Source organism: Podarcis melisellensis, assembly GCF_964234715.1.
Source record: "Podarcis melisellensis genome assembly, chromosome: 6".
Taxonomy (NCBI): Eukaryota; Metazoa; Chordata; class Lepidosauria; order Squamata; family Lacertidae; genus Podarcis; species Podarcis melisellensis.
This window is the reverse complement of record NC_138538.1, coordinates 4329286-4353593: the sequence shown is the minus strand read 5'-3', so window position 1 is coordinate 4353593 and position 24308 is coordinate 4329286. Positions and strand designations below refer to the sequence as shown.

At 45.9% G+C, this 24308-nt stretch overlaps 1 protein-coding gene across 1 annotated transcript in view; it reads right to left on the bottom strand.

Moving 5' to 3' along the window:
• Positions 1-10252: 10252 nt before the first annotated feature.
• The window catches only part of ANGPT4 (angiopoietin 4), a 44480-nt gene continuing 30424 nt past the window's right edge, over positions 10253-24308 (bottom strand). The window contains exons 4-9 of the mRNA XM_081917167.1: positions 20924-21156; positions 19549-19664; positions 18331-18432; positions 16463-16629; positions 12294-12427; positions 10253-10810 (exon numbers count right to left, since the gene is read on the bottom strand). Of these exons, the coding sequence (XP_081773293.1) occupies positions 10638-10810; positions 12294-12427; positions 16463-16629; positions 18331-18432; positions 19549-19664; positions 20924-21156 (925 nt within the window). The 3' untranslated portion in view covers positions 10253-10637. The remainder of the gene's footprint in view (positions 10811-12293; positions 12428-16462; positions 16630-18330; positions 18433-19548; positions 19665-20923; positions 21157-24308) is intronic.

Genomic DNA, 24308 nt, shown 5'->3' with positions numbered 1-24308 from the left:
ACAAGATGGAAGCCCCAAACAAAAGAGCCCCCAAACTTTTATTAGCAGCTAATCCCCATGTTACACCCCCCCCAGGGTCTGGGGGTCCTTTACCTTACCACCATTGGGCTTTCAGTGTGGCCATGCATGCTCAGTTTAGCCTCTGACTTATTTGTGCCGAAGGCTGAAACGATTACTCTCCTAGCAATGGAATTTATAGCTATGAACACCGCAGGCTACAACTGGACCCCCAGTGAAGACCCCCTCAGCTCCAGCGGCCAAACTAGTCTGGCCACATTGCGGAAGAACCTGATGCTTGCGACACCGTCTGCCAAGCCACCTGCCAGTGATCTGATGGGAGACATGGAACCCTGTGCAAACCCCAGACTGGCCCAGGACATTTTCCTGCATGCGGCGAAGGAGAAAGATTCCTTTCATTGGCAAAAGCCGACCAAGACTGGCAGCTGAATCTTACTCCAACGCTGGCAATTGGGCAGCAGGTTACCTTTGGGGTCACAAGGGAGGTTGCAGCCCCTGACTTGGCCCCAGACACACTGACCAGATGTCTGGAAGCTGTGGCTGGATGGTTACGTGGGAGCCGGTTGAAGTTAAATCCTTCGAAGACAGAGGTCCTCTGGCTGGGACGGGACGATATGGGATTGAGGGGGCAACTCCCATCTCTTGCGGGGGTGCAATTAGTGCCAGCACCGTCCGTTAAGAGTTTGGGTGTAATCTTCGATACCTTCCTCTCTATGGAGGTGCAGATTACAGCTATAACAAAGGCGGCATTTTTTCATCTCCGCCAAGCTAAGCAGTTGGCCCCTTATCTCTCTCGCCCTGACCTAGCCACTGTGATCCACGCGACGGTCACCCCCAGACTGGATTATTGTAACTCGCTCTACGTGGGGCTGCCCTTGAGACTGACCCAGAAACTCCAGCGGGTGCAGAATGCCGCGGCGAGACTCCTTATGGGGTCTTCGCTGCGAGATCATATTCATCCGGTACTATACCAGCTGCACTGGCTCCCGGTGGAGTACAGGATCAGGTTTAAGGTGCTGGTTTTAACCTTTAATGCCCTATACGGCCTAGGACCCTCATACCTACGGGACCGCCTCTCCTGGTATGTCCCACAGAGAAATTTACGGTCTGCAAATAAAAACATCCTAAAGATCCCAGGCCACAGAGAGGTTAGGCTGGCCTCAACTAGAGCCAGGGCTTTCTCGGCCGCGGCTCCAATCTGGTGGAACGCTCTGTCACAAGAGACTAGGGCCCTGCGGGACCTGACATCTTTCCGCAGGGCCTGCAAGACAGAGCTGTTCCACCAGGCCTTTGGTCAGGGTGCAGCCTGACCCCCTCCTCTGGCAATCTGCACAGAATTTTGCTTGATGGTTGCCATTAATTTGATTTTAATTAATTTTATAATGAATATTTTTAGAATGTTGGACTATTTTGATTGTTGTTAGCCGCCCTGAGCCCAGCTTCGGCTGCGGAGGGCGGGATATAAATAAAATTTTTTATTATTATTATTATTATTATTATTATTATTATGCGCACTGCGCTGTCCCCCAATACCTTGCTGGCAGCCCCAGCCTCCCAACCAACATAGGCCACCTGAGGCATTCGCCTCGCTTTGCCTAATGGCAGAGCCGGCTCTGACCAGCTCGGATGCTTTTTAGCCTCTTCTCAGTTTTGTGTGGGTGATTGGCACCTGCCACAATTCCCCCCCCAACCTGGTGCCCCCCCCAGGTATTTTGGACTGCAACTTCCACCATCCCTGGCCTGAGTGAGTTGTGTATGTGATGGGCGTTGATGGGAACGGTAGTCCCAAACTACTGGAGGGCACCAGGTTGGAGGAGGGTGCTGGAAACAGGGAGGTGAAGCTCTCTGACCAGTAGGGGGCACTGTTGTTCCAGATCTGTTCCTCCAGCGCCGCTGCTGGTCAGGATATGTGTGTGAGTGCATTGAATGTTGATGACAGATAGGATATGAGTTCAAGGGTCTACGCTAGTCCCTGTTTGCACCTTCTTTTCTCCACACATGAGAAATCCACATAGCTCCTTGGGGGACGACAGAGAAAAAAATAACATAATAATAATAATAATAATAATAATAATAATAATAATAATAATAATAAACTGGGTGCTTTAGTGATGGCAGCCACAACAAGACCAAAGAACGCCCATTTTTAAAATCTCTCTAATAATAATAATAATAATAATAATAATAATAATAATAATAAAATATAATATAATAATAATAATAATAATAATAATAATAATAATAATAATAATAAACTTTATTTATACCCCGCCCTCCCCAGCCAAGACTGGGCTCAGGGCAGCTAACACCAAATATATAAACAATTGATTGAAATACAACTTAAAAAACAAGATTGAAACACAACATTAAAATGCAGCCTCATTTCAGTGGAAACTCAATCAAAAACTTTTGGGGGGACGAAAACGTCAAGTCTTCACCAAGGCCAACTATCCAGACTGGTCCTACGTGGGCCAGAAAAAAGCCAGGGAAGTCCCCAAATAGGAGTTCCATCACAGAAGGAGAAAGGAAAAAAGAAAGAGTGGCAAGATTGTCCAAAATCCTCTTGTTCTTGTTTTAAAAAATGTTTCCTATATTACAGCTGAGATAACTCAGTTGGGAGAGTTGAGATTTCAGAGTTTGGGGCTGGAGGCCCACATTGGGCAAATAGATTCCTGCATTTCAGGTTTTGGACTAGATGATTCTTGTGGTGTCTACAGTTCAATGATAATGACTGATTGGGGATCACTACCATCTCGCTTGCATCTGATTTGAAATTTCAATTCCGCTCCATATTATATTTCTGGCCTGCGGCGACCTCTAGTGGTGAGAGCTCTATTTGCCTGCTCGAGTTGGGGTTGACTTTCCAAATTGAGTTAATAATAATAATAATAATAATAATAATAATAATAATAATAATTTATTATTTGTACCCCGCCCATCTGGCTGGGTTTCCCCAGCCACTCTGGGCGGCTTCCATAGAAACCAAAAATACACTAAAATATCACAGATTAAAAACTTCCCTGAACAGGGCTGCCTTAAGATGTCTTCTGAATGTCAGGTAGTTATTTATCACTTTGACATCTGCTGGAAGGGCGTTCCACAGGGCGGTGGCCACAACCGAGAAGGCCCTCTGCCTGGTTCCCTGTAGCTTTGCTTCTCGCAGTGAGGGAACCGCCAGAAGGCCCTCGGCGATGGACCTCAGCGTCTGGGCAGAACGATGGGGGTGGAGACGCTCCTTCAGGTATACTGGGCCGAGGCCGTTTAGGGCTTTAAAGGTCAACACCAGCACTTTGAATTGTGCTCGGAAACGTACTGGGAGCCAATGTAGGTCTTTCAAGACCGGTGTTATGTTTAACTTGGATGATCCAGTGCCGGATTTACGTATAAGCTAAACAAGCTATAGCTTAGGCCACGTTCTCTTGGGGGTCCCCCCAAAAAAGTAAAGGGAAAAAAAGAATGTACATTTCCAAAATATAAGATACAAAACTACCAACATACAGCAACCGTGTTTTGTGTTGTGTAGGCTCCTTCCTATGATGTAAGTCATGGGCCCCACGTGCTAGCCTGGTCCCTAAAATATCACTGGTTTGCTCCTTTCTATATATAGGCTGTCTACATTCTGCATGGACTGGTTGCACGACAACATGTGCAAATGGCTTTAGATACCTATTAAAGGTAAAGGGACCCCTGACCATTAGTTCCAGTCGTGGCCAACTCTGGGATTGCGGCGCTCATCTCACTTTCTTGGCCGAGGGAGCTGGCGTACAGCCTCTGGGTCATGTGGCCAGCATGACTAAGCCGCTTCTGGCGAACCAGAGCAGCGCACGGAGACGCTGTTTACCTTCCCGCCAGAGCAGTACCTATTTATCTACTTGCACTTTGACGTGCTTTCAAACTGTTAGGTTGGCAGGAGCTGGGACCGAGCAACGGGAGCTCACCCCGTCGCGGGGATTTGAACTGCCGACCTTCTGATCGGCAAGCCCTAGGCTCTGTGGTTTAACCCACAGCGCCACCCGCATCCCAGATACCTATTAGGTCCATCAATTACCATCTAGCATATATTCAACACAAAAAATGACTATTTGTTGTTGACAAAGGATAGCTGGACATATAAGGAGCCCAATTACCTTCAATAGCTTAGGGCCTCATCAAACCTAAATCTGGCCCTGCTTGGATCTGTTCATTGTGAAAACATATTTCAGGGCGAGCAAATGAGCATGGCGGGGGAGTTAGAATCCTACATGTCGGGTTCAGTAAACAGCAGTACAATAGCTATGAATATAGGCATTAGGTGGAGGCAGGATCTACTGCAGGCATAGGCAAACTCGGCCCTCCAGATGTTTTGGGACTACAACTCCCATCATCCCTAGCTAACAGGACCAGTGGTCAGGGATGATGGGAGTTGTAGTCCCCAAAAATATTTGGAGGGTATGCAACAACAGCAGCAAGAATACTCATAGCGAAGTATTGGAAGACACAAGATTTACCCACCCGGGAAGAATGGCAGATGAAGTTGATGGACTATATGGAACTGGCGGAAATGACTGGCAGAATCCGAGACCAGGGAGAAGAGTCGGTGGAAGAAGACTGGAAAAAATTTAAAGATTATTTACAGAAATACTGTAAAATTAATGAATGTTAGGAAAATGTTGGAATGAAGTGATATGGCTTTAGCAGAAATGTTATAAGGAATTAAGTACAAATAGATTTTTAATGTATTAAAGGGGAAAATAAGGTTAGAATATGTTAAGATAAATTACAGGACAGAAAACAGAGGAAGATGGAAAGGAATTGCTGAAACAGTTAATTGAAGTGGAATACAAAAAGGGAGGTGTGAGGAGGTCCTGGAAACAAGTGAATGAAAGATAAGATGCTGAAGCTATTGGATGTGTTTTAAATTGTGTTTGTTTTGTGTTGTTAATTCAATGTTTTAGTGTTAGTGTAATGTAGTGTTTTTGTTTTTGTATTGTATTGTACTGTTTTGTTGAACTCTTTTTCTTTCTTTTATAGTCTTTAAACTGTTTTGTTGAAAAACGGCTCCTTCCTCTTTCTGTTCCCTATTAATACCATTTGCCCTAAGGTGGGTTTCAGCAATTAAAACACAACATTAAAAACAATTTTCTGGGAAATGATCTACAATGAATTGAAGAAAATGTTCAAGATAACTTTTAGTAAAAACCCCCCAAAACTAGAAGCTTTTCTCCTAGGGATAATAGATACAGAGATACCAAAAGACAATGATAAATAATAATAATAATAATAATAATAATAATAATAATAATAATAATAATAAAATAATTGTTTATGTATGCTACAACTGCAGCTAGAATGGTTTTTGCCCAGAGATGGAAAGAAGATGCAGTACAGTGGTACCTCGGGTTAAGAACTTAATTTGCTCCAGAGGTCCGTTCTTAACCTGACACTGTTCTTAACCAGTAGACCACTTTAGCTAATGGGGCCTCCTGCTGCCGCCGCGCCGCCAGAGCTTGATTTCTGTTCTCATCCTGAAGCAAAGTTCTTAACCCGAGGTACTATTTCTGGGTTAGTGGAGTCTGTAACCTGAAGTGTATGTAACCTGAAGCATATATAACCCGAGGTACCACCGTACTAACCAAGGAAGAGGGGCTGATTAAATTAATGGATTATGCTGAAATGGCAAGATTAACAGGTGTAATAAGAAACCAAGAAGAAGAAAACATTATCAAAATTTGTGGAATATTTGAAAAACTGTTGCATACAAATAAGTTCATTAGCAGGGTAAAACAGGGTAAAACAAGCAGTTAAACATATTATCAAGATACAGGTAGGTAGCCGTGTTGGTCTGCCATAGTCGGAACAAAATAAAAACATTCTTTCCCGGAGCACCTTAGAGACCAACTAAGTTTGTTATTGGTATGAGTTTTCATGTGCATGCGCACTTGGTATCCGAAGAAGTGTGCATGCACACAAAAGCTCATACCAATAACAAACTTAGTCGGTCTCTGAAATATACTCAGAGTCGCAAAGTGATTCCATGCTCTTTATTCAGCTCATAGTGGTGAGGAGGAATGAATGCAAGTCCCCTCAAAGTATCTGTTTTATATACATTATTTACACAATGGGCGGTGCTGCGGTGCTATGTGTGGCAGTCAGCTCAGCGGGATCCCATCCTCGTCGCCAGTGAAATATACTCAGAGTCGCAAAGTGATTCCATGCTCTTTATTCAGCTCATAGTGGTGAGGAGGAATGAATGCAAGTCCCCTCAAAGTATCTGCTTTACATACATTATTTACACAATGGGCTGCACATGATTGGCTAATTCCGGAATTCTACTGTAAGCCAATCAGGTTGTGGATTCACTTCTATCTGGAGCATGATTGGTTGGTTCCTGCCAACCAATCATACTGCTGCCTTGTTCTAGGACCAATCAGACTGCTGCCTTTTGGATCCTATTGTTCTAGGACCAATCGGACTGCTGCAGTTTGGATCCTATTCAACTCAGTACATGACAGTCTCTAAGGTGCTCCTGGAAGGAATTTTTTTAATACTATCAAGGGAAACTGAAAAGTAACTTAAAAATTGTTTAATGTGAAAATGCAGCATAAAACATTAAAATGATAAAGAAACCACAAAAGGTGGTGGAGGAGGAAGGCAAATATATGTGTGTATTGGAATTGTATGTGATTTGTGTGTTTGTGATTTGTATGTCTGTAAATTTTTGAACAATTGAAAAATAAAAAGAAACAAGAACATGTTACAGAATGCACCTCAATTAAACATCTGTTTCGTGGGCCACCTTGGGGGAAAACCCCCCAATTCAAAACAACTTGCAATCCCAGAAATAAGGTGGGAACTAAAAGTAAATATCTCAGGGGTCAAAACCCAGGATAAAGAGATCAGTTCTTACACTCCAATACCAAACTCTTGAGGTGCTTGTGTTAACCTGACCCATTAAAAACGTCCTCCTGTATTTCCTGTGGATTCTGACAGATGTTGTACAGAGGTTGAACGCAACTCAAAATACCTGAGAGAAAGTTCTTTATAAAAACTTAGTTTATTTCAAATTTTGAAAACTGTATTTACAAGATAACGAGATATAGCATGAGAGCGGAAAACAAAGAACGCAACAGTGGTAATTGTAATAAGTAAAAACGCATTTCGAAAGCTTTCCAAAGCTTCTTAAGGAGTTCGGCTTTTCTTCAAAAAATCTTATCTAAATGATCTCTCCATTCTTGTCCTGAAGGAGGTGGAGAAGTCAAGATAACTGAGAGGCTAAGGTGTCCAAAGTGTCCATCCCTCCCCAAGACTAGACTTTAATATTTATATGCTTGAACTCATATATATCAGCAATGATCTCTAATTTTTAAAATCTAATTCAAAATGTATTGGATTATCGCTCTTAAATAATGAACTGTCTGAATCCCAACTTTGTCATTTAAATGCCAACCTTTCCTAAATGACGACTTTCCATTGAGCTCAAAACAAAATGCTTTTTATTTTAGGTTTGTGTGTCTGCTGGTTACCTGTCGTAGAGCTCATTCGAAGTTTCAGAAAATATTCCCTCTTTGCGTTCATCTTGGTATATTCACCAACAACATTAACAATACTAACTTGACCAACATCATTCCCTCGATAGCCACTTTCCGAAGCCTTTCTTTGGTTTCCCAGGGATAAGAATAAAAGAAGGAGACATTTGAATGAACAAAGATCTCAAATACCATCAGATGGTAAAAGCAATTGAAGTCCTATAATATAAAAATGTAATTTTAAACTATCAATAAAGCTGGAGGAGGAAGGGGAGTTTGGCTGAAGTTTTCTGTTTGGGGTTTATTTTTCAGATACATAGTACAAATTAACATTACAGAGGCAAATGTGGAAGAATAAAAGCTGAACATTGACTATTGTACCACAACTGTATTATACAAAGCTAATTGCTGTATCATTTAAACTGTAGAATTGTCAAATACATCATTTCAGCAGCAAAAACAACAACAAAAAACCATTTAGGAAACACTTTGAAGTGGACGGGGTGAAAAAGACAAAGATGGGACTAGTGGTCAGCTACATAAAGCTTAATATGAGAGTGAATATAACTCCTTTCTTCTACTGAATCATTGACAACAACCCAATCACAAAACAAAGATGACTATTTACAAAGCTCATTTAATATTAAGCTAAATTGTGCATTAAGGAGAGGCTTCTGTGATCCCAATCGACCTATTTTTCACTAATATCCATGAAAAGGATACTACATTATTATTATTATTATTATTATTATTATTATTATTATTCTATTGTGTCCTTCCTCCCAAAGGATCCCAGGTGTCTGCTCTGACGTCTCTCGGACCAGGTACAAGGCAGAGAGACCAGAGTGTCACAATTGCCTCGGACTCTAAAGTCAACCAGAAATTATATCCGCACCAACCAGCCGACATCCCACGAATGGATTGCATGCAGTGGAAATGGGGATCATTCGTGGTATATAGACGGATCAGGCTCCCATTGATGTGCTTGTGTGCATCGATGGACATATGGAATCATGTGCTTCCTGGGTGAGAATTTGCCACCCCTGGACTCCAGGCCACCGTAGGAAGTGAAGTGCTTTGCTACATCAGAGGTGCAACAGAAAGAAAAATACTTCTTGTTTTATACTGTATTGGCCTGAATAGAAGCCTCACTCCACCTTCCCCCACCCAAATTCCGACCATGAAAAGTTAAAGTGTGGTATATATATGCAGCCAGGTGCACGGCACAAGCATTTCCCTTTTTTAAAGGGAAATTCCCTTATTCCGAATAGGATTCCTCACAAGAAAAGGGAAAAGTTGACAGCTGTGGTTCCCCGTCCCCTCCCCTCCCCCTGTCTAGTATGCAGCCAGGAGCTGCAAGGAATGGAGAAGCTTATATTCGGGTATATTTTTTCTCTCCTCCCTCCCTCCAATTTTAGAAGCGTGGCTTATACTGTATTCGGGTGCAGCTTATATTCGGGCCAATACGGTATATTGCAAGCGAAAAAATGGCCACTTCACTATCGGCAGAGTTGCTGCACGTCATGGAATGTTCACCAACATTATTTGCCAGGTAGCTGTCATGCTTTGGCCCTCAAGCAGGGCTTGTAGGGATAAATACAGGGCAGGTAGGAGGGGGAAATCTCAGCTTTCAAGGCTGGAGGGTTTGGGGTGTTGTGCCACCTTTTCTCCAGAGAAGCTGCTCCACAAGTAAATGGCAGACAGATGTCCTGAAGGTAGAGCACATCATTGCTGCACGCCGGGTAAAAGCTGCCCCCGTCACGTTCATGCCTTTTGCACAGTTGGCTCAAAATGTTTTGAAACAGAACTGCCAAGGCGAGGTGAGATTTTACTGAGCCTTTTGCAGGAGGGTTCGCTGGAGACTTGATTCCCCCTGCTGCCGAATAAGGGGAGGGGTCCTTTAGATTTTCCCATCTTGGGCTAGCCCTGCTGACTAGTTCAACGTGTAGAAAAGACCAGCTTATCCAGCCATCACTGAAGCAAGGGGTTGAAAATGGCCAGTTTGACTCTCACCCCCTTGACTATAGCAGAGATACCTCACAGTCCATTGCAAGGATGTTGCTACCCAGACTGTGCCAGCAGAGGGCAGCTTAGTCCATTCACGGCACCGAGGCTCCAAATTGTGGGGTCTCTGAGCCTATTTGTGTTTATGTGAAGCAAAAGAAGGGAACTCAGAGGTTCATCTTCAGAGCATGACTCTGTCCTATATAAATCAGGGATGGGGAAAACCTTTGGCAATCCAGATGTTTCTGAACTCCCAGCAATTTCTGCAGAACCAGTGTCCAACACTGGCAGGAACATGTGTGTCTTTACCCAAATAAAGTCTGAAGCATAATATAAATAAGATAAAGGCTGATCGCCGAAGAATGGATGCTTTTGAATTATGGTGCTGGAGGAGACTCTTGAGAGTCCCATGGACTGCAAGAAGATCAAACCGCTCCATTCTGAAGGAAATCAGCCCTGAGTGCTCACTGGAAGGACAGATCCTGAAGCTGAGACTCCAATGCTTTGGCCACCTCATGAGAAGAGAAGACTCCCTGGAAAAGACCCTGATGTTGGGAAAGATGGAGGGCACAAAGAGAAGGGGACGACAGAGGACGAGATGGTGGGACAGTGTTCTGGAAGCTACGAACATGAGTTTGACCAAACTGCGGGAGGCAGTGGAAAGCAGGAGGGCCTGGCGTGCTCTGGTCCAGGGGGTCACGAAGAGGCGGACACGACTAAACAACTAAACAACAACATAATATAACTCTGACCAGATTTTTCTGCATTTACCCAACAAGCTCACCCCTTGCCCCCAAACGAGCCGGATAGCGTGACCCACTTTTCACGGGCAGATTCAGCCTTTAACATACAGAATAGTTCTCCGTACATTTTCTTGGAAGTCCAAAAGCCCACAAAAGACAGCTTCCTGCGCCATCTGGGAGGGGAAAGAGAGAGCTGGTGCTGTTTGCATCCGACCGCAGCCATGAATTCCTAGCCGCAAGGGCCTCTTTCCCAGGGAGTCTCTCTGCACCTGCCACCTGTCCAAACCGGAAGGCAGTTCCTGTTACCTGTGCCAAGGTTGGCTCTCCCTGGCTCACAGAAACTGCAGCCCTGCCTGGCGTCTCTCCACTATGCTCCTTCAGGGCTGCCTGAAGGCCGGATCATCATCCTCGTGCCCTTGAGCGAGTAGCCTGGTCCCTGGAAGTAGTGCCATCGGATCCCATTCAGCTTCCGGATATTGTGCTTCGCCGGGTAGTAGATGCCGTTCAGATTCGAGAGTCCGCAGGCATCAAACCACCAACCTGAACGTGAATCAGGAGAAGCAAACCATAGATCAGTAGGTCCCAAAGTAGGTGCTACCACCCCCTGGCCGTGGTGGGATTCAGCTCCTAGGGGCTGAGGTCCCTTCGCCCCCCCATAAAATATTTGAGTGGGACACCCCCAAAAAGTGGATGGGCATTGCCATGTGTGTGGTACCACATCTTGTGATTATTTATGCAAGGCAGGGCTTACCTGCCACTCCCAATATTTTTTTTTCAAGTTGGCACCCCTGCTGGGGGGCACTAAGAGGCAAGTGGGGTGTCGCTGGAAGTGGAGATGACTATCCAGCTTCGAAAAGCTGGTATCGCTGGATCAAGCCCATCAGTTTTGTTGGAATAATTGAACTAAATAGTTTTAACTGGATTCTGAATAAATGTGCAATTAATTAATTAATTAGATTTTATTTATACCCCGCCCTCCCCAGCTGAAGCCGGGCTCAGAGCGGCTAACAAAAGTAAAAGTAAACACAGCATTCTAAAATCAATTCAGAATCAAATTAATGGCAACCATTGGGCTAGAGTTCTGTGAGGATTACCAAAGGAGGGGGTCAGGCTGTGCCTTGGTCAAAGGCCTGGTGGAACAGCTCCGTCTTGCAGGCCCTGCAGGAAGTTGTCAAGTCCCGCAGGGCCCTAGTCTCTTGTGACAGAGCATTCCACCAGATCGGGGCCACAGCCGAAAAGGCCCTGGCTCTGGTTGAGGCCAGCCTAACCTCCCTGTGGCCCAGGATCTCCTAGATATTTTTATTTGAAGACCATAATGTCCTCCATGGGACATACCAGGAGAGGTGGTCCCGTAGGCTACTGTTTTGAATTTTATTGTGTTATTGCCTTCCTCAGTGGCTCTTGCAAATCACTATTCATGCAAACCACGTTTTATAGGGGGGCACTGGGGATGAGTTTATAGAACCAAGGGAGCAGTGGCCTCCAAAAAGTTTGGGAAGCACTGCTGTCCAAATGCTTAAGCAGAAGACAAACATGTACAGAGTGCTTAAAAACTCAAACTGCTTTAAAATGCCAAAGCTCTAAGGCTTTTAGTGGAGCTTTAGTTTGAAGAGAAATTTACACTTTATGAAGCAATATGAGAATGGAAACGCAACCATCCTTAAAAAAATCTGCGCTTTCCCCAATTTTACAACATAGCTCTCTGGCCAAGCAATGTGTATAAAAATGGAGGAAAGTGTGTGTAAAATTGTATACATTAGCGAAAAAAACATGAAAAGGCATTCCATTAGGGGAAGCAGCTCTGCAAAAATGTGTATAGCAGGGGAAATTACATGCAAATGTTTATAGGATGAGAATTTTGCGCTGAAATGCTGGTGCCTTATATATGTGTGTATGCAAACTGATTTGGAAATGTGGAGTCTGGAAAAAGAGAAACTCAAGATTCAAAGCTCTTGGATTCTCACTTGACCCCTTGCTCTCTCCCCCCTTCCTTCCCAGTCAGGGAGCACAAAGGCCGACTCACCGCCAGAAAGCATCTGGGCGCACTTGCAGTTCCGGCAGTTGTCATTGTCAGCGTCTCGTGTGCTGAAGCCCGTCCCTTGGAGAGGCAAGCCGCTCTGCTGCCCAGCGCTGCCTTTGTAGCCTCTCAAGAAAAGCCTGTGGAACAGAAGGCATCATGATGAGAAAGAACATAATCCCCTACAAGTTGCAGCAGAGAGCAGGAAGGCAGAGGCTGGGACTCCAGGACGGCATTTCCTTGTGTGCAGGGCTGGGGATAGATATTTTTTGAAGGTGACCCAGAAACTGAAACTAATCCAGAATGCGGCAGCTAGACTGGTGACTGGGAGCGGCCGCCGAGACCATAAAACACCGTTCCTGAAAGACTTCATTGGCTCCCAGGACGTTTCCGAGCACAATTCAAAGTGTTGGTGCTGACCTTGAAAGCCCTAAACGGCTTCGGCCCAGTATATCTGAAGGAGCGTCTCCACCCCCATCGTTCTGCCTGGACACTGAGATAAAGCTCCGAGGCATTCTGGCGGTTCCCTCCCTGCGAGAAGCGAGGTTAAAGGGAACCAGGCAGAAGGCCTTCTTGGTAGTGGCGCCCACCCTGTGGAACACCCTCCCACCAGATGTCAAGGAAATAAACAACTATCTGATTTTTAGAAGACATCTGAAGGCAGCCCTGTCCTGTTTAGGGAAGTTTTTAATGTTTGATATTTTATTGTGCTTTTAATTCTGTTGGGAGCCGCCCAGAGTGGCTGGAGAAACCCAGTCAGATGGGTGGGGTATTAATAATAATAATAATAATAATAATAATAATAATAATAATAATAATAATAATAAAAATATATAGTAATAACAACCCCAGAGTCAGTCATGACTGGACCTAATGGTCAGATGTCCCTTTTCCATTTAAACTTGCTAAAATGTACCGGACAAGAACCAATGAGTGTTGGAAATGTAAAGAAAGGGAAGGGATCTTCTACCACAAGTGGTGCACTTGTAAAGAGGTAAAGGCTTTCTGGGAAAATGTATATAACACGTTAAAGAAAATATTTAAAAATAATTTTGTTAAAAAACCAGAAGCCTTTTTTATTGGGTGTAGTGGGCGAAGAGATACCAAGGGAAGATAAAAGGCTGTTTATGTACGCAACTGCGGCAAGAATTTTTTTAGCCCCCAAATGGAAACAACAAGAAGTACCAATGAAATAAGAGTGGCAGATGAAGATGATGGACTTTGCAGAACTGGCGAAACTGACAAGAAAAATCCGAAAGCAGCACAATTAAGTACAGTATTCCAAAAGGACTGGAGTAAATTTATACGATATCTGAAAGATTATTGTAAGCAATTAACATCACTATCAGAGATATCTGAAGACTTGTAATGAGAAGTCTTCTCCCTTTCTATATTTATTTAAAATTTGAGCTATTTTGTAATGAGTGTAATTGGAATTGGAAAATGTACAAAATGCAATGATATAAAGGCTAATTTTGAAAGCCATGAGGCAGGAGGGAAGGAAGTCGAGAGGCTCTAAAGAGCCAGGGAGGTAAAGTGGATAATGATGATGTGAATGTATATTATCAAATGGAGAATAAATAAAAATGAGAGAGAGAGAGAGAGAGAGAGATGATGATGATGTTTTTGGAAATCCACAAATACCTCAGCAGATCAAAAGCAGATGAAATGAGAAGTGTCCTTGCCTGGTGAGCAGAGGGCAAGGAGGACACCCTGAAAGAGCACCATGTTCTCTGAGAAACAGTTGCTCGCCAGAAACCCTTAGTCACATCCACAAATACCAGGAAGTTAAAGGAGGCTTGGCACACTCTGCTCTTGGATGGGCAGTTCCCAAGGAAAGCGGAGGTGAAGACACAAACAGAGCTGGAGATTTGCTAGGTGGCAAAGTTCTCTCACAGGAGGCCACCTGAGATGGGTTCAGATTCCCCATTAAACCCACAGGAGACGGTCCCTGCACCCAGGGCTGATGATTTGCTAAGTGGCTGACCTCCAGGGCAAAGCACTCTCAGAACAACTTGTCCAAGCCCCTTCGCCTTTATCAGAGTAGGTTCAAATCTCCTTCTAAGCTGGCCAGAACAAGCATTTTCATTCGGGTGACTTTGGCTGATTTGGTGCTTGAAGCACGTACGAAAAGCCCCCCGAGTGGAATCTCCATGGAGCTCAATGGTTTAGGAGGTGAGACCAGTTCTCTATCAGATTCCAGACAGGGATTAGCTCTAAAATGAAGGTGATCTCATAGCCTCCAAGCGTCCCAATTTTCCAGGGACAGTCCAGGAATTACAGAAGCCATCCTGGTTTCTGATTTGATCCCGGAATGTCCTGCTTTTCCTTTTTCCTCCCCTCCACGTCCCGGAAAACAATTAGAAGTGCTGTGTGTGTGTGTGTAGGTGCAAAAACAGACTCCTGTTTATCCTGGAAATAAAAGTCCTGCACTAAACGAAGGAGATGGTGAAGCTGGCATAAAAAGCCCATCCTATCATTTTAATAGGGACGCAGGTGGCGCTGTGGGTTAAACCACAGAGCCTAGGACTTGCTGATCAGAAGGTCGGCAGTTCAAATCCCCGCGACGGTGTGAGCTCCCGTCCCTGCCCCTGCCAACCTAGCAGTTCGAAAGCACGTCAAAGTACAAGTAGATAAATAGGTACCACTCCGGCGGGAAGGTAAACGGCATTTTCCTGCGCTGCTCTGGTTTGCCAGAAGCGGCTTAGTCATGCTGGCCACATGACCCGTAAGCTGTATACCGGCTCCCTCGGCCAATAAAGCGAGATGAGCGCCGCAACCCCAGAGTCAGCCACGACTGGACCTAATGGTCAGGGGTCCCTTTACCTTTACCTTTTATCATTTTGAAATACAATGTCACCAATCCACTTTAAATTCTTTCACTGCCATGCTTCTGCAGCCAGCCATTTATTAGAAAACACAGTGAGTGCTTATTCCTTTCTTGTAAATGGAGCCTTACACTGTTTACTCAGAAAGAAGTCCCACTGTATTCAGTGGAGTTTATTCCTATGTAACATGGTAAAAACTGGTCAGTCTTAAACACTCAGAACTAAGTCCCACTAAGTTGAATAGGATTCACTCTCTGGTATGTTCCTGACCATTCTCACAGTTTCTACAGCGGCTTTCAACCCACATAAAACCTGCAATAAAACATTAAAAAACGTCCCTATACAGTCATACCTAATGTTAAGTCTGCTTCATGTTACGTTTTTTTCAGGTTATGTCCTGCTGCGACCCGGAAGTACTGGAAAGGGTTACTTCCGGGTTTCACCGCTCGCGCATGCGCAGAAGCGCAAAATGGTGTCACGCACATGCACAGAAGCAGCGAATCACAACCCGCGCATGGGTTGCGCTCTTTTCATGTTGTGAATGGGCCTCTGGAACGGATCCCATTCGCAACCAGTAGTACCACTGTACAGGGCTGCCTTCAGATGGTTTAGGGGTTGCATAACTCCATACCCTCCAACATATCTCTGATAAAAATAGGGATGTCCTACCAAACTCTCCAGGGACGTGGGTGGCTCTGTGGGTTAAACCACAGAGCCTAGGACTTGCCGATCAAAAGATCAGCAGTTCGAATCCCCGCGATGGGGTGAGCTCCCGCTGCTCGGTCCCTGCTCCTGCCAACCTAGCTGTTTGAAAGTGCAAGTAGATAAATAGGTACCGCTCTGGCAGGAAGGTAAAGGGCATTTCCATGCACTGCTCTGGTTCGCCAGAAGCGGGTTAGTCATGCTGGCCACATGACTCGGAAGCTGGACGCCGGTTCCCTCGGCTAATAAAGTGAGATGAGCGCCGCAACCTCAGAGTCAGTCACGACTGGACCTAATGGTCAGGGGTCCCTTTACCTTTACCAAACTCTCCAACATTTCTCCAATGAAAATAGGAATGTCCTAAGAAAAAGTGGGACTTTTTGGGGTAAGATCAGAAAACCGGGATGGCTTCTGTAAATCCGGGACCGTCCCTGGAAAACAGGGACACTCGGAGGGTCTGAACTGTGGTGTGTGTGGTTCTCTCCCCCCCCCCCCATTTCACCCTCACAACAACCCTGTGAGGTAGATTAGGCTAAGAGATGGCGAATGGCCCAAGGTGAGCTCCATGGCTAAGTGGAGATTTGAACCCTGCCGATAAACACCTACCACGCTGTTTGCATACAGTTGGCAAAGACCGCATATTACCTATATCGCTGTCGCTCGCTTCCCAGCTGGAACTTTTCGTAGTGGGCGTAGGCGCGATTGCCTTCCCAGTCCAGGAGTTCGACCCTCAAAGAATAGGCTCCCTGGTTGGTCAGGAAGTGGATTGCCTCATTCCCCAGCCAGTATTCTCCTGCTGGATCCCCAAAGCCCTGGGAGAGGCAAAACACAAAGCACTAAGTGAGTTGCTCAATTAAGTTCTTCATATATCAGCTGAGAGGCTGTCCCTTCCTTGAATATTGAAATCAGCCGGTGAGGGCTGAAAGGAATGCGGTCGAAATGGGACCACAATGGGGAGAGAGAGAGAAGAAATGGGATCAGCATGGTCAGGAGAACTCCAAGGTCTGCAGATGCTATCAATAGGAGTATAGCATCTAGATCAAGGAAAGTAATAGTGCCACTGTATTCTGCTCTGGTCAGACCTCACCTGGAGTACTGTGTCCAGTTCTGGGCACCACAGTTCAAGAAGGACACTGACAAACTGGAACGTGTCCAGAGGAGGGCTACCAAAATGGTCAAAGGCCTGGAAACGATGCCTTATGAGGAACGGCTAAGGGAGCTGGGCATGTTTAGCCTGGAGAAGAGGAGGTTAAGGGGTGATATGATAGCCATGTTCAAATATATAAAAGGATGTCACATAGAGGAGGGAGAAAGGTTGTTTTCTGCTGCTCCAGAGAGGCGGACACGGAGCAATGGATCCAAACTACAAGAAAGAAGATTCCACCTAAACATTAGGAAGAACTTCCTGACAGTAAGAGCTGTTCAACAGTGAAATTTGCTGCCAAGGAGTGTGGTGGAGTCTCCTTCTTTGGAGGTCTTTAAGCAGAGGCTTGACAACCATATGTCAGGAGTGCTCTGATGGTGTTTCCTGCTTGGCAGGGGGTTGGACTCGATGGCCCTTGTGGTCTCTTCTAACTCTATGATTCTATGATGCACAAACATCATTTGCGGGGGGAAAATATTTAGGCAACCTTCCCCCAAAAAACTGACAAATGAAGAGCAACAGTGTGCTGAGTCTCTGGAAAAAGGGACAGAAAACTGGGAAGAGGAACAGAACGGAATGGAGTATTTTGCAAGAGGATCACAGCTGGCTGGCTGGAACCCTGACCAGGAGCACTCCACACCGCAATGTCTTGTAAAAATCAGATGACACATATTTTTCGAGGGGGGGGTCCATGGTAGGAAAGGTGAGATTAACTCTGTGGTCATTTCCAACACTATTGGTTGTATCCAATGTTAGTTCAGAGTAGACTCATTAATAGACATGAATGGTCCAAGTCCATTAATTTCACTAGGTCTACTCTGAGAGTAATTTAGTTGACTCCAAGCTTCTGATTCCCTCTTATTACTTTGTGTAACATGGAGAAGAAGAAGCTCCTGCTGTGTTATGTACTGACCGGCTTCAGATCAGCTGTCTCTCTCTCTCTCTTTTTTACGATTAAAGTAATTTATTCAGTAGAATGCACATTTGTCCCCTTCTTTGAATCCATCACTACTGAATAAATTTTTGGATGCTGAAACAGTGATTGGGGAGGGAGAGCAAAGTGGGTTGGTGACTTCACGCTGCCTGGCCAATCAGTGCTGTGCAGAACCCCGGTATATGGTTCCCCCCTGCTTGATTTGGGAGAGAAGATCGTGCAACTGATCAAACTGTGGCGAGCAAGTTTCCTCGGCATAAAATTATGCACATTGACCCATGGCCTCAGGAAGCCAGTGGGTCAGCAAAATAGGGGTCAGCAAAGCCGTGGGCTGCTATTGGCCCCATGGTGATTGCTATGTGGTCTCTGCTCTTTCTACTTTTGATCGAAAAGATCTGACGGAGTGAGGATGACAAGTCCAAGGCAAAATCAGACCTGTTTGTATTCTTTCCAGCTCTTTTGGAAGCTGACGCTGCCATTGACTCTGTATTGGATCACCGTCCAGCCGCCTCCGTCCATCTCCATATCGCAATAAGTCTGCAAAGGAAGAAAGCAGAGGATGCTCAGATGGAAGGAAGAAGAGGCAGAAACACAGCTGAGCCTATGGATATCAGAAGAATCTGATCTTTGCAGATGCCATAAGGACTTTTTAAAAATAAAAAATAAAATAAACAACGCTGGAAACTGTTGTGGAACTGTGGAGTACTGAACCTGGCTTGGAATGAACAATTTTCTTGTGCATAGTGCGGGTGGTGCTGTGGGTTAAGCCACAGAGCCATGGACTTGCTGATCGGAAGGTCGGCAGTTCGAATCCCCGCGACGGGGTGAGCTCCTGTTGCTCGGTCCCTGCTCCTGCGCTGCCCGTCAGTGTAGACAATACTGAACTATATAGGCCAATGGTCTATATAGAAGTTGTAAGGAAATTTCCTGTGTTCCAGAGCTCCTTCCAGGTCCTGCCAATTTTCCCCTTGAACCTATGAATGTTCCCCAGCCCAAAGCAAAATCTAGCCACCAGAACCAAGCACAGAAAGGCAATCCATTTGAATAAAATCTCCCTGCCCCTCTTTTGCTTAGCTGCCAATGTTTCTCAAACTTGGGTCTCCAGCTGCTTTTGGACTACAACTCCCATAATCCCTAGCTAGCTGGACCAGCGGTCAAGAATGATGGGATCTGTAGTCCAACAACAGCCGGAGACCCAAGTTTTGGAAACATTGGGCCTATGCAGAACCCGTTTCCAGACCAGGGTGTTTTCCAGACAGTCTTAGAGAGGGTCTGTTATGTACTGAAGTTCTCACCCTGGGCCAGCAAGGGGATACTGTAGATAGTTTTCACTCAGGTCCACAGATGCAAATAAGGGATTGAAAGTGACATGCAGTGATTGGATAGTTACAGAAAGTGGTTACTGTTGCGTTGTAGTGGAGCTCTATATAAGAAGGGTGGCTGAACCCTTCAGTTCAGTTCTGGCCTGTGAATAAACAAGAGCTGTTTGAAGAATCGCTGTTTCGTCTGATATGTTCACGCACAACTTAACAGGGTCAGATTCCTTTAGAAGCACCGACGGTAGGAGAACCAAGGTGCTTTTTTTTAGCTGTACAAATTGAACAATGATCCTTCTCCCTGCCTCCATTCATAGGCTCTTGTGGTTTCACTGACCTTCTTGGGTTCAGTCAGATTGTTGATATGGAGGGTGTAAACCCCACTGAGATTAACTCCAGATTGGCGGATATCTGCGCAGTCCTGGAACAGCCGGTCTTCTTTCTTTGGAGGAACTAGCAAGAGAAAGTCAAATGCTAAAGAGTTGGCCTCTCCAAATTAAATAAGCATTTTGGGGCATGGATACAGCAACAGTGAGCTCCCAGTCTCAAACAAATTTCCCTATTTAAATGTGAATAAAATTCCTATTTAAAATTTGCTTGGGGAAAACTGCGATTATATTTACTAACACCTGCCTTGTTCTTTCTTCATCAATCCAAGCTAAAGATGCAGTAAGACCAGAGTGGGGAATCTGTGAGTCTCCAGATGCAGCCAGCATGACCAATGGTTAGGGATGACGGGAGTTGTAGTTCAACAGCACCTGGAGGATCCTCATCCTTCCAGTAAGATTTTGGGCAGATCCACACCATGCATTTAACAAACACCTAATGCATATTTAAAGCACACAACTTCCCCCAAGGAGTTCTGTGAACCGTAGCTTATTAAGGGTGCTGTGAAGTGTTGCACTGTGCAGTGAAACTATAGTTCCCAGAATCCTTTGGGGGAAAGCCAGGTGCATTGGACGTCCATCAAAGGTATGTTGTGGATCTGACCTGAGTTTATTGCAGGTGGGGATGGGAAGACATGGTGTTAAAGCACTGAGATCGAAAAGTTGCTACAATAATAATAATAATAATAATAATAATAATAATAATAATAATAATAATAATTTATTTATACCCTGCCCATCTGGCTGGGCTTCCCCAGCCACTCTGGGCGGCTTCTAACAAAATATTGCTTTAATGTATAGAAAGCAACGTAGAATTTTAAGTTTTTCAAAAGCATCCCCCACGATGGAACACTTCCACTCTTTGCTGTAAGTTGCGCCAAATTGGCCTCGTGCGCTGTTCTCCTGCACACCTGAACTTTCAAACGACCCAGAGCATCGCTGGAGGTTTCCTCCCACCCCCTCTTCCCATTGGCTCGGCTGCTCTGATGTAAAGGAATGTTCACAAATCAAGCAGTCCAGAGGGGAAAGTCCTGATGATGGAACATTGGCAAAAAGGTGCGACTCTGCTAAGGAAAGGAAAGTTCATTTTGGAAGGGGAGACTAGGAAGGAGGAACAGGGAGAGAGGGTGCCGGCAGGTGGGACCTGTGTAAGCAGCCAGGAGAGTTCAGAAAAAGGCGTAAGAAGACTGCAAACTGTTGAGCTATCTCCGTCTGCGGTGGACCTCTGGCTAGTATGCACATCATCTGGAGCTCTGAAGCAGCAGGGGCTTGGAAGCTGCCTCATTTGAGATAAAGCGTGATTTATTCCGGTGGCTCTGAGCTCACCTTTGCCTTGGGAGACCAGCTGGACCAAATTCTGAACCGACTCCAAAAGCTGCAGCTGCTGTTGTTGGAGCAGACTGGTGTTGCCGCTGGCGGCGTGGAGAGACTTCTCCAAGACCTTGATGGTGTCGCTCTGGCGGATCACCAGCTGCTGCAGCTCCTCCTTCTCCGTCCGGATCCCTTCCAGTTCCATCAGGTGCTTTGTCTCCATCTGCAGGACTCGGGTCTCCAAAATACTGCCAAGGGAGGAAGGAGAGGGAATGAGGGCAACAGAACTGCAGGGCAGATGGCTGGTGGATTTGCAAAGAGCTGGCAAGAGACACTTTGAGGGCCGCACAGTCACATCCACAGAGCTCACCTGTGGGATTCACCAGGATGTGGGTCTTGTTTAAGGCGTAAAGATAGTAGGAAATTTAGTTGGGTTTCCTCACCCCAACCAAGCTGGCAAAAATGTACAGGATTAGAAGTAAAGAATGCTGGAAATGTTTAGATAAGGATAGAGATTTTTACCACATGTGGTGGCTGTGGGGGGAAAAAAGGCACTTTGGGACAGTATATAAAGGTAAAGGGGCCCCTGACCATTAGGTCCAGTTGTGGCTGACTCTGGGGTTGTGGCACTCATCTTGCTTTCTTGGCCGAGGGAGCCAGCATACAGCTTCCGGGTCATGTGGCCAGCGTGACTAAGCCGCTTCTGGCAAACCAGAGCAGCGCATGGAAATGCTGTTTACCTTCCCGCTGGAGTGGTACTTATTTATCTACTTGCACTTTGACATGCTTTCGAACTGCTAGGTTGGCAGGAGCAGGGACCGAGCAACGGGAGCTCACCCCGTCACGGGGATTCAAACCGCCGATCTTCTGATCGCCAAGTCCTAGGCTCTGTGGTTTAACCCACAGTGCCACCCGCGTCCCTTAACCCAAGGTACCACTGTATAAACAACAACAACTGGGAAACACTGGCCTGTGAGTGCTCCAGTTGGAGAACAGCCTTTACCAAAGGTGTCATGGACTTTGAAGATGCTCAAACTCAGAACGCAAGGGAGAAACATGCTAAGAGGAAGGCACGCTTGGCAAATCTTCACCATGATCAACTCCCACCCGGAAACCAATGTCGCCACTGTGGAAGGACATGTGGTTCCAGAATTGGCCTCCACAGTCACTTATGGACTCACTTTTAAGACCGTGTTCATGGAAGACAATCTTACTCAGCTACGAGGGATCACCAAAGAAGAAGACACAATCAACATGCAGACAGTTAAATGCTGATTGGGCACGTGGAGTTGGAAGGGCGCCAAGGGTCATCTAGTCCAACCCCCTGCGATGCAGGAATCACGGCTAACAGATGGTCATCCTGACAGAAGACCACCCAACCTCTGCTTAAAAACTTCCAATGAAGGAGAACCCACCACCTTCTGAAGGAGTCCGTTCCACTGTTGAACGCCTCTTATTGCCAGAAAGTTTTTATTGATGTTTAGTTGGAATCTCCTATCTTGTAACTCGCTCCCCCAGGGGGCAGTGATGGTCATCAACTTGGATGGCTTAAAAAAAAAAAGGATTAGGCAAAGCCACTTGCCCCATTTAGAGGAGGCGGATTTGGAGGCTTCACGGCCCCACCACGCGCAATTGGGGGGGGGATTCCCAGCCACGTCACCTCCTGGCCAGCCAATTAGCTGGCTCTGGGGGTGTGGCCTGCCCTATTTAAACCAGGACGCAGCAGGGGATCTCCCTCTTTGCAGCCTGCCAGCTGTTTCTGCCTTTCGTTCCTTGACCTTGCTATCGACCTCGGTTGGTCGCCATTGAGGGGCCTGGTAGGAATTTTTCCACTTGGCAAATTGGCACCAGCCACTTGGTTTCCGCCTACCTCATTGCAAATCGTCACAACCTTCTTGGTATTGGCGGTAAGGCATTGGTATTGCTCTGTAGATGGAAGAGGGGAGGTAGCAGCATCACCTGTGCCGCATATGGAAGGATAGTCCAGTAAAGGATTCCGGGGGGGCGTGGCCCTGTCTGAAGCCAATGGAGGTGAGGGCCCAAGGCACGCCCCCATCGGTGACCCCGGGGGGAGTTCCTAGTTGATGTCATCAGCAGGACTCCCCCTACCGTTGGTTAACCCTTGCCAGACTTCAAGCGGATGGGCTGAAGCTGGATATAGTCGGTTAGGACTAATGCCTAAGCCAATACCTGTAACCAATAAAGTTGTTGCCTTATCTAGCCCATTAACCTTAATAATTGCGTCATGTGTCATTATTTCCATGGGGAGGGGGTACTCGCCAAGCAAATCCATGGAGGAGGAGATGGCTATCGTTGGCTACTTGCCACGCCGACTTTGTTCTGCCTCCACAGTTGGAGGAAGAAATGTTTCTGAATCTCAGTTGGTGGAAACTGCAGGAGGAGAGAGGGCTCTTGTGCTCAAGCCCTGCTTGCAGATATCCTACAGGGATCTCAGTGGCCCCTGTGAGAACAGAATCCTGGACTAGATGGGCCTTTGGCTTCATCCAGCATCTAGCAGGGCTCTTTGTATGTTCTCATGCTTGCCATTTTTAGAGACCGTCCCCGAAGGAGAGAGTGCGTGCATGTGTTCTGGAGCAACGAAGGCTGGAACAAGCAACTTCTACGACTCTGTCACTGCCTCTGCTGCTGTCATCACCATGCACTTCATCAGTTTATTTTTGCAGCCATCAGGGATTTCATTTTTTAAAAAGAAAAAAAAAACATCTCTCGTGACGCTTCTGCGCCATATTGGTGCTGCACGATTGGCTTCTCTCCCCGCTGCCCCCATCACCTTTCTTTGGCCAGGCGAGATGGCCATAAATTGGCTTTTTGTAACAGTTTGGCACAGCAAACGCCTCTTGGGAACAATCCAAAAAGTGCTGCGGTTGCAAGAGAAATCATCCCCCCCCCCCAAACTTTGGGAAACCAGCTGGCTGGGATGCAACGAGCGAGCACTCATCTCAGCACAGTTTGGATCCTTCACAAGAATGGAGGGGAACTGAAGCATGGAAACCAAAGTCACTCCAAAGTGACTCCATATAGCTTTTAATTTTGATTTCTAGTTTAAGGAATATTTGAACCACTGACCTTCTGATCAGCAGATCCTAGGCTCTGTGGTTTAACCCACAGCACCACCGGCGACAGGGTAGACCCACTAAAATTAATGGACTGACCTTAGTCATGCCCATTATTTCTACAGGACGAATGCTGGATCCTGCACCACTTTGAGAACTTGCACACCCTCCATCCCCAGTCAATGGAACTCGCTTTATCCTTATCTTCTGGGAATCAAGCAGCTAAATCCACAGGAACGTATATTGGTCCTCGGCCAACAAATCCATTAGTGACCTAATGGAACGAGGTGCTTCTTTGGACAACACTGCTGGAATTAGAGAGAAAC